The following is a 10,692-nucleotide window of genomic DNA, read 5'->3' as shown; positions in this document are numbered from 1 at the left end:
ACTTGTCTGTGAAAAGAGAAGCTTCTTCTTCTGCTTCTTTTTTCTTAAAAAAAAAGATTTATGGGTGGGAAGAAAGATAAACAGTTAAATAATTTTAGCGCATTTTTGTTTTTAATTTTTAAAAGTATTCTTTTAAAAAGTTTGAATTTTTTTATTTTTTTAATATACTGATTTTAAAAATAAATATTAAAAATTAAAAAATTATTTAAATCTATTTTTAAATAAAAAAATATTTTAAAAAATAACCATAATATAATATTAAACAGAATTTTTAATTCCATCTCAGAGGATCCAATCTGTCTCCACTGACAGCGCAAAAAAAAAAAAAAAAAAAGATATTCCCCAAGCAAAGAACCCCCCTCCTTACTTTACTACCACAGCCGTCTGCTACACACAGACACAAACTCTCCTTTACCTTTCTTTCTTTCATTGATCCTTCCTTCTTGTTTTCTTTTTAATGGCCATTGATACCCATTGCTCCTTCATTGACCTCTTCTTCTTCTTCTTTTCTAACTGTTAGAAAAAAAAGCAGCGATAGAAAGGGAAAGAGAGACTGGAAATAAACACCAAGAAAGAAAAAGTAGCGAAGGAGATGATGCAGAAGCGAAGATGGAAGACCGTGGGTTTGATGAGGAAGATGCTATCATGCGCCATATGCACGATAGCGATGATGGCCCTCCTCTCCGTACACTTACATGTTTTCCCTCCTTACTCTAAACTCCCTGATCCTTACAGGCTTCCTCATCCCGTAAGTAATTCCACACTCACCTGATTTTCTTTTTTCCCTTTTTGGTGTTAGAATTAGGGTTTCTTCTACTTTCTAAAGTTTCTGCTACTTCTTTTCCGAAATCCGTTAACTGTGGCCTAATGTGCTTGAAAGATAGATATCTTAGCCTTCTAATTCTTGGGATTCTGCCTATTTTTGTACTAACTGCCGTAGTTTTATTTCTTCTTTTTTGGAACAATAATTGGTGGGATTTTAGTTCATACTATTTTTTTTAACAATAAAAAAAATATTATCTGTAGCAAATTGAAATCAGAGACAAGATATTGGGCAAAGAGCAAGAACAGAGCTGGACAAGTGAGATCACTCCTCCCAATGTATACAAAGGCCCTGTCTCATCCCACCAGGTCTTATTACATGCAATTCATTCCAATATATTTTCCAATTCAAGCACTTTTTTTTTTTGAATTCTGATTCATTGATGAAATTTAACAGAAATGAAAAGTATGGTGAGGAAACAATTTGGGATTAGTCTGTGTGTAGCTGTGGATTGAGCGTCATAAGTGTTTATGTTTTTCTTTATTCTAAGCAGTCAGTCATGCATCTTTCATGTTTTCACTCCTTTAGACTTGACAGTGTTCTGATCGGAACCCCAACTGTACCAAACTATGGAAGCCTCCACCAAATCGCAATTATTTGCCTTGTACTCAACCTAGTCCTAACTATACTTGTAAGTTTGGCTTTAATTTCATATTGATTTGATTCTTTAAAAAACTTTTGCCTGTTTGCTTATTTCTGCTTTACCTACTGTTTCTCAGCTCCTTCAGAGTCGAGAGGTTACCTTCTAGCTCATACAAATGGAGGGCTCAACCAGATGCGAGCTGGGGTACTTATCTACCGTCTATCTTCTATAAAAATTTACAGTGTCGATATCCAACACTACTTAAGTTTGTCAATCACAATGGCTGTGTTTGAAATTCTGAAATTTTATTACACTACGCTATTTGTTAGGCTTCCCAAATTCTTATTCTGTTTCTATGTTATCCTGGAAAATTTATGTAGTTGTGCTGTGCTCTATGGTACAATTTATTAAGGCAACAATAATTTGTGTTTTTTTTTTTATTGGTTCTTGTGTTTTTGTACTGGGGTTGAGAAACACTGTCTTTCGTGAATTGCAGATATGTGATATGGTAGCTATTGCACATATCATAAATGCCACTCTTGTTGTTCCAAAACTAGATAAAAAGTCATATTGGCAAGATTCCAGGTAATTTTAGATCAGTGAAAATTTCAAGTTGTCGGGCCCTTTCATGTCATGATGCCATAGCTCTTTCTTTCTTTGTTCGTTCTTTTTTTTGCAGCAACTTTTCAGATGTCTTTGATGAAGATCATTTTATCAATGCTCTAGCTAATGATGTGAAAGTCATAAAAAAGCTTCCCAAGGAAATAGGTAGTTCTATGAAAGCAGTTAAATATTTTAAAAGCTGGTCTGGTATGGACTACTACCAGGAAGAGATAGCAAGCATGTGGGCTGATTATAAGGTATATCAATTGGAAGTTTCACTTGGTATTTATGATTGCAATCTGCTGGTTTTACTCTCATTTGTTATTGAAATTCTAGCACAATCTTCCTAACATAAATTTGTTTTCACAGGTTATTCGGGCTGCCAAGACTGACTCTCGCCTAGCAAATAACAATCTCCCTCCTGATATTCAGAAGCTGCGTTGCCGTGCCTGTTATGAAGCCCTCCGTTTTGCACCTCAAATTGAAGCAATGGGAAAGGTGAAAATAGCTAGATATTTTTGCTCTTGTTGATTTCTTGTATGTGCAATGATATGATTTCAAGTCACATTGGCATTGTAGTTGTTGGTGGACCGCATGAGGTCATATGGTCCTTATATTTCCCTGCACTTACGATATGAGAAGGACATGCTTGCCTTCAGTGGATGTACACATGATTTGTCTCCTGCTGAAGCAAATGAACTAAAAATGATACGGTAATTTTGCTGCTTATGTGATAATGAATTCAATTCAATGTTTGGGCTTTTTTGCTTATGTATTTTATGTGACATGAAGAGACGCAAATGATAACTGGAAAGTGAAGGATATTGATCCCAGGGAGCAGAGATCCAAGGGTTTTTGCCCCTTAACTCCAAAGGAGGCTGCAATATTTCTATCTGCTCTTGGTTACCCATCAAATACCCCTATCTACATTGCCGCAGGAGAGATATATGGAGGTGATTCACATATGGGTGATCTACAATCCCGATATCCTATGTTGATGCGCAAGGTTCGTGTTTTGGCTTTACTTTATAGCTTTTCCATGTTTTCTCTGTATAAGTTAATTGTTGTTATTGTTAGTTTTGTTAACCTATAGATAAATGTCTTTTCAAAGGCCTTGCTGTGAGAGCAATGCAAAATTTTATACTTCAGGAAAACCATGAGATTGAAAACAAAAAAAAATAAAATTCACTCCTCACATCTAAGGATACACCCTAGTCCATCTACACAACTAATGATGAGTGCAATTGCTCGCATTGACGGTGCCTTGTGCATTTTGTATGCTGTTTTTGTGTTCATTGTTTTTTGTGGATAATCAAAATAGTAGTTTATTTTAGAAGGCAAATTACGAGGGGATGCCATGTATAATACTTTTAACCCATTCATCATATAAAAAGTAATTTTTGGAATTGTGTTTGTAATCAAGTTGTATCCAAGTCTGGAAAATTGACAAATCACCTTGCTTCTCTTTCTATGTGCCTTTTTGTTGTCAATCACAGTGCACAGATACTTATGCTTGCATGGAGACTTGTAAACATTCATGAATATTCTCTGTATTCTGTCTATAAGTGCTGATTTTGTTTTCTTTTTGGTGCGGGAAGTTGGGCCGGGATGAGTGAGAGCTGCTAATTTTTTAAGTGTGTTGCTCCGTGACTAGCATGTCCTTTAAACATCTTGCAGGAAACGTTGGCATCTTTTGAGGAGCTTGAACCATTTACCAATCACTTGTCTCAGCTGGCTGCGCTTGACTATATTGTATCTGTTGAAAGTGATGTATTCATGCCGACATACTCTGGAAACATGGCAAGGGCAGTCGAAGGTCATCGTCGCTTTCTTGGACATAGAAGAACAATTTCCCCGGACAGGTATGGGATATTCTTATATATATTTTAGCTTATTTTGATCAATTTCTGTGCACTGAGCATTTTCTTTTTTTGTCCCTTAGGAAAGCACTTGTTCGTCTGTTTGATAAAATTGAGCAGGGAAAACTGAAAGAAGGCAAATATTTATCAGACCATGTCATTGAAAGCCACAGAAAACGGTATGTATTCTTAAGCATTATAATCACAATTAATACCCAAAAACGTCTTCAACAGCTGAGTTGCCCATGGGCACTGCTTTTCTGGGAGAAGAGGTGAGGTATAATTAATATTGTGCAGCCACAATTGGGTGGCATGGGAAACTACTGCTCGTTTTGTGATATTTGGAGGTTATCTTCCATGGCCATTATCTTGACGGGTCAGCATTCTATAAAGATTTGAAAATAGAATCCACTAATTTAAATTTTGTTTCTCATGTTGGTTGCATAGGCAAGGCTCCCCAAGGAAGAGGAAAGGCCCCATTTCTGGAACAAAGGGCACGGATAGGTTTCGTTCAGAAGAAGCTTTTTATGTAAATCCTTTACCAGATTGTTTATGTCAGGGGCAATCCCAGAATCTGAACACCTCTATCATAAGAAGTTAGTTTAGATGCTGAAGAACAATTCTCTTCAAGATCCAAGTGCGGGAGGATAGTGGCAAATTTAATCAGTCACTATCCATTGATACTACAAGCCGGCTGTGCCAGAATCAGGGTTAGGTATGCGGATTGTGTATATCTCGAGTTTAGGTGGGTGGAGGCATGCATGAAGATACAGAGCAAATGGACGCTGCTGCTATTCGGTGCCAGTGCAGGCACAGATTATGTTGGGAAGAGAAGGGGCCTTTCATTCCATCAACCAAAAGCAATTTTCATTTTTCAAGAGGACAATTTAAATAGTCAGATTAAAGGAAGTTAGGGATACGATTATCATTGGATCTCTAGAGTAACATCATTTTCTTCGATGCATGTATTCGATTCATCGTCATTCAATGCAATAAAAGTGAAAACAATTACTTCTCTTTTCTCCCGATTGTCGTCCACCTCTCCTTCTTTTGCAATAATCTTTATCCTTGCATGGTAAACCGGACAACGAAAATGATCTTTGGACTCCTAAAGTACTAAATAATTACCCTACAAATGAAGGAAGAGAGCGACGGCATATGCAGGCTGTCACTCTTTCTACTTCAAAAAAAAAAAAAAAAAACAAAGAAAGAAAATGGGTCGGCGAACCGGGTCGGTAACCAATGAAAAGAAGATAGGATATCCACATATCTCCTCACGAACACTCATGCCCACTCCACATGTATAGGTATAGCCACGTAGGCACACATAATCTTGTTACCTCTCTCCACGAAACGGAAGAGCCTTCTGTTTGTCTTTTAGAAGCTCGAAAGCACAGAGGTTCCACTGTGGAGGCAACTATGGGTGCTTCTTTCCTATCAACCCTCCCCTCTTTGGTTAGTGTCCCTTCTTTAACCATCTCTACTACTCCTACCATTAGATGTCCTTCTCATGCTGTAAGTTCTCTTGAAATGTTGCTTCAGTTTCATCTTGGCTGGGAATGCTACAGAAAATGGAATCATTTATTTTTCTCTCTTTTGCCTTTTGGCTAAATATTGATCAGGTCGCTATTCGTTGTCATAAAATGGACACTGATGTCCCTGGTGAGAATGTTCTACGGCGAAGAGAAGTTTTGAAATGCTTTGGTGCTACTGTTGGCATGGTAAGAGAGAAATAACACTTCCCTTTCATTGCTCAAGGATTTGGCATTCACATTCTATGCAAACTTGACCATCCACTTCTTGATTCTATTCCAAAGGAGATACATTAGTGTGTTGTTTTGGTATACATTGTCAGATGACACTAATCCTACATTCGAAACATTGTTGATTTATGAGATATACAATTTAATTGCCTTTTTTTTTCCCGCTCAGAAAAAAATATAAATAAAAAGGTGATATCTGAAATATTTCAGTTATAATATTATCTCATTTTGATTTTGTGGAATGCTGATGTTAATGGTTGTATTTTGACGCATCCTTTATATATTGGAAATCCATAATGTAGAATGATGTGGTGATGAGTTTCTAACCTGTTTTGCTGTAAACTTAGGAATTGCTAGCAAACTCAGGATCATTTGTTGAAATGGCTAGTGCTGCTGATTTGATCCAACGCAGGCAGCGTTCTGAGTTTCAGTGTGAGTTCTCTAATCTCAACATCTCCAAGCATGCTCAAATCAGCTACAGTTTGCTCAGTTGATGTTGCATCTTCTTTCTCACAGCCAGCATAAGGCAGACCCTTTCCGCAGCTATAAAGGTGAACCACACAACCTTGCCTTTATGCTTTCTTTTTATCAAGTAGTTGTTCTGCAGTTCCATAAAATGGATAGAAATATCTACATCGTGCTTTGATGGTGTTTTGATCACTATTCTGTTGATATTTGTTTCAGGGCAAACCTGAACTTGTACCATACATTCTAACTCTGGCTCTGAATGATGCCATTACTTATGATAAGGTCAGACAAATTCCTTCACCTGTTGAATTCCTATATGATTGCTATGGAAGTCCTTAACTAAAGGTAAAAGTCGAAAGAAATGCTCTGATTAATTCCTGATTAAGTTTGCAGGCTACAAAATCTGGGGGCCCAAATGGATCCATACGATTCAGGTATTTCAGTTATGAAGTTATCATCTTTTATGAGTTTGTACACTGATTTATCAATGTGTGGCAGTTTACACTTTCCTCTTCCTCTAGCATGTAGAGAAACTGGGTCTCAGACATTTGCATACGCACTGCAAGCATCAACTCCCAATTGATTATGATTATTCACTGAGGAATGAGCAAATAGAACCTCCTACAGGTTCTTTGTGAAGCATCCTGCCAATACGCTTATATCACGATCTGTGATGTTCGCTGTTCCTGGTTTTTGGATGCTTAAGTAAATTAGAACACCTGCTTAGGTTGTAGAATTGTAAATTATTGTCTGAAGTAATCCCTGCTTCTTGATTGAAGTCCCTTTTGCTTTTTGAAGCAATAACTTAGCTCCTTGCCTGAATGTTGTCTTAATTTTCTTCTCCTTTTTTCCCACCTGAAGTTCAGAGATAAGCAGACCTGAAAATAAGGGACTTTCTGCCGCGTTGAATTTAATAGAGGAAGCGAAGGAGGAGATAGATTCATATTCCAAGGGTGGACCCATCTCTTTTGCAGATCTTATCCCGTATGCAGGTTATACACATTAATAATCCCAAATTTATGCCGTGCTGCATACTAAGGCCTTATTGTATGACCTAGTTTATGTACAGATGAACAGAATTTAATTCATCAACAGAGAGAAGACCAATGTCCCTGACTCAATTTTGTTTGTTCTCTGCAGGACAAAGTGCTGTTAAGGCTACATTTCTGGCTTCTGCCATCCGCAAGTGTGGTGGTAATGAACAGAAGGGGAGCATATTGTACTCCGCATATGGATCCAGTGGACAGGTTAGTGTTTCTAATTTGGCTGTGTTGTGGACGGTTTTAATTTGCACCGGGATATATAAAATATTGGCAACTCTACCTCTGAACCAGCCTTATTATTAAAGTCAAGGTCTAAAACAGTGGCTACATAAGAGTTAAATCAGAGAATTCCTCGTATGTAAAGGTACTTTTGCAGAAAGGTTAGGAAGATCCTTGTGTAAAAAGGAACATTACGATGACTGCAATTATGCTCAAATGAGTTCTCGTAAATACATACAGATAGAAGTAGATATTTCATCATTTTTCCTATCATCCGACCTACAATAGGGTTTGTTGTTCTGTGTTTTTTCGGGGAATTAGTCTTAGTGCTTCGATTCTAGTGTGTGTCTATTATCAATAAAAGCAAGTTATAGTGATAAGCAATTAATCCCAACAATTGTTGTTGTTCTTGTAGTGGGGATTGTTTGATAGACAATTCGGAAGGACAGATTCCCAAGAGCCAGATCCAGAAGGGAGGGTTCCTCAGTGGGAGAAAGCCACAGTCCAAGAAATGAAAGACAAGTTCTCATCTATTGGCTTTGGTCCCCGCCAGGTATGCTTTCAACAAATATATTAAGGATCACGAACTCTAAAAAGACAGGAAATTCCACTTTGGAAAGACACCTATAGATGGTCGCTGATCCAATCCTGTTCCTTCCCTGGTTGACCAGCTAGCTGTTATGTCTGCGTTCTTGGGTCCTGATCAAGCAGCAACAGAGGCCTTACTGGCAACTGATCCAGATGTTACACCATGGGTTCAGAAGTACCAACGTAGCCGAGAAACAGTGTCTCAGACAGATTATGAGGTCAGCTGATAATTCTCAACAGGGATCCCAATCAATTGAACCTGCCTTATTTGAAATTATGCGATGTAGTTTCTTGCTATGGAGGAGCAGAGGGAATTTGATGCTATTATGTACCGTTAAATCCTCGCATTTCCAAATTTATGTTGCCTCCAGATCTGTTCTAATTACGGTCTTGGAATTGATTTTCTTGCAGGTCGATCTGATAACTACTCTCACCAAATTAAGTTCCATGGGCCAACAAATCAATTATGAAGCATATACATATCCTGTCCGAAAGATTGAGTTGAGCAAGCTCAAGTTATAGCGCAGACGATTTGCATTTTCAAGGAGCCATCAACTGTTCCACCACGCGCAATTATTAATGTTTCTCACAATTTTGTAAGCAGTGATGTTTTCAAGCTTCCCACTTGATTCAAACCAGGAAATGATGATTTCAGCTGCTTGGAACACTACATCCATGTTTCTAGTTTGCGATTCTCCTCGTTGTCCCACGCCACGCGGGTACTCGCTATAATGTGGTTTGTGGTATAAACAAATCAAGATATGACGCTACAATATAAAAACTCAATTTAGAGAATGCCTCCAATTATCAACACCTGCAGTTGTAATTCTTCTTTCTTCATTTACCAACCTCTGATGTTGTAATTCTTCCTTCAAGCTACATGGATGAAAGCCAGGCTTGGTGTCAACTCCAAGCTCTGCCATTCTGTAGCCTTGTGCTTGCTGCTTGTTGAAATTTAATGGCTTGATGAAGAAGAATGTCATCGCCAATAATGGTTACATCCAACGCACCTTCTGCTGCCCAACTAATTCAGTGCACTCACGTCTATTTCATGTTTCTCGTGCTTTTAATAAAAAGGCATGAAGATTCAACCAAGTAGAAACTATCAAGGCCTTGAATAAATTTGGCACCCTGGCAATTCACCAAGCCAGCATATAACTATAAGGAAAGAAGTGGTGTTTGAAAAAGCGGGGCCAGCAACAAACTGCAGGTGGACAGTGTAAAGGAGATGCATGATTATTGGAGTTTTCCATTTGTAAGGAACCTAAACAGTACTTAATACTGGATTGCTGTTATCAACAATAATGAAACAAAAGTAGCAAGGCCATGAATATATGGTTTGGCAATTAGCCAAGACATGAGAGTTGAATATGAACACTGATATTCCTGAATAGAGGAAGCCCACCATGAAGAATGGAGTATTGGTATGAGACACTTTGCATCTAGGTCAGAGTATCAGACAACTGTCATACAAATGAATAAAGCCAGATAATATACCTTGTTGCTGTGTCTGCAGCACCAGCCTCTGTACGGAAGCAATGGGAAAATGCCACATACTTCAATGGCAACAGTGACTCGGCAAGGATAGCATCCATGTGAATTCCTCCCACAGGAATCTCTGCAGTGCCAATGAGGCATTGATCACTATCCTTGATAGAGTAAACCTGTTAATTGTCAGGCATAAGTATCAACAAGTCAGGGGTGCCTGCCTATAAGAGCTCAGGGGAAATATACTTAAACCTGTAAGATGTCCAGCACCATCCCCTCCTTCAAACATACTCGCACACACGCACGCACACTTCTCTAACAACATACTTGCAAATGAATTATGCTATTATCTCATGCAACATCACAAGTACAAAAAATTGGCAAACTTGTAACTGAATTCAACTGCCCGGTCTTTTAGTTGCAAAAAGCAATTCATGTCTTCGTGTTTTGTTCTACGTTTCATTTTACTCATGAAATATAAGGAAGCAGTTGAAAGAATTACATACCATCGCTCTCACTGTTGAACTATCTTCCCCTCCAATCGGAGCATGTGGATGAGTCATGTTAGGTATACATTGTGCTTCCATCTGAAGCTCATCTGTAAGTTTAACCAGGTCTTCTTCCAAAGTTGCAAGTCCTTCTTTCAGATTCTTTCCTGAAGAAAATGAAATGACATTCATTACACAGATACATGCAATCAAAAAACCGAAAGAATGATAAATATTCAAACCATACCTTCCTCAATCAGTTTTGACGCTCTGATGGCTCTAGCTTTCCCTTCATCTTGTTTGCTACCGCATTCCTTTCCCCTCGAAGCCCCCAGAGGACATGGAGAGAGGACCAATGGGAGAGCTTATCACATGACCCAGGAGGAGGTCAGAATTGATCTAGAGGTGGTGGCAGGTATGCTACAGTATAATTCTCTATATGCTTTAATTGATCTTGAAGCCACTCATTTGTTTATATCTGTTAGAGTTGAAAAAAATTAAATGTGTTACCTGGTAGATGGAAAGAGCGATAATAATTAGTACACTCGTTTGAGAAACACTAGATATTTATTAGGTATATAAAGGGTTAACAGTTAGGACAGAAGGGTTTGAAATGAGGGTAGATTTCTTGTCATTAGAGTTAAATGATTTTGATGTCATTTTAGGAATAAATTGGATTGGATGCTCATCAAGCGTAAATGAACTATTTTGCTAAAATAGTATCATTAAATTGAATTGATGGAAAAAAAAAATGTTATACTTTGATT

General features: G+C 38.0%; 2 protein-coding genes and 1 pseudogene across 3 annotated transcripts; 2 read left to right on the top strand and 1 right to left on the bottom strand.

Annotated features, from left to right (window-relative positions):
* Positions 1-341: 341 nt before the first annotated feature.
* On the top strand, positions 342-4,890 carry LOC133694504 (O-fucosyltransferase 7-like). Its single transcript, XM_062116043.1, has 12 exons — positions 342-748; positions 1,027-1,131; positions 1,361-1,454; positions 1,543-1,610; positions 1,903-1,991; positions 2,086-2,266; positions 2,379-2,507; positions 2,589-2,722; positions 2,802-3,015; positions 3,687-3,871; positions 3,952-4,047; positions 4,316-4,890. Exons 1-12 carry the CDS (start codon positions 593-595, stop codon positions 4,467-4,469), a joined length of 1,605 nt encoding a protein of 534 aa, XP_061972027.1. The 5' UTR covers positions 342-592; the 3' UTR covers positions 4,470-4,890.
* Positions 4,891-5,165: 275 nt separating this feature from the next.
* Positions 5,166-8,762, top strand: LOC133694505 (thylakoid lumenal 29 kDa protein, chloroplastic). Of its 2 annotated transcripts, none has more exons than XM_062116045.1 (11): positions 5,166-5,323; positions 5,491-5,589; positions 5,979-6,063; positions 6,148-6,182; positions 6,316-6,381; positions 6,493-6,533; positions 6,961-7,091; positions 7,240-7,346; positions 7,777-7,914; positions 8,033-8,167; positions 8,361-8,762. In XM_062116045.1, exons 1-11 carry the CDS (start codon positions 5,168-5,170, stop codon positions 8,469-8,471), a joined length of 1,104 nt encoding a protein of 367 aa, XP_061972029.1. In that variant the 5' UTR covers positions 5,166-5,167; the 3' UTR covers positions 8,472-8,762. The 2 variants fall into 2 exon arrangements, with proteins under 2 accessions (XP_061972029.1, XP_061972028.1); XM_062116044.1 differs by having other exon boundaries at positions 5,198-5,383.
* Positions 8,763-9,213: 451 nt separating this feature from the next.
* On the bottom strand, positions 9,214-10,353 carry LOC133694506 (serine--tRNA ligase, chloroplastic/mitochondrial-like; annotated as a pseudogene).
* Positions 10,354-10,692: the final 339 nt, after the last annotated feature.

This window comes from Populus nigra, chromosome 5, assembly GCF_951802175.1.
Source record: "Populus nigra chromosome 5, ddPopNigr1.1, whole genome shotgun sequence".
NCBI classification, from domain to species: Eukaryota; Viridiplantae; Streptophyta; class Magnoliopsida; order Malpighiales; family Salicaceae; genus Populus; species Populus nigra.
This window is presented reverse-complemented; position numbering and strand designations above follow the sequence as displayed.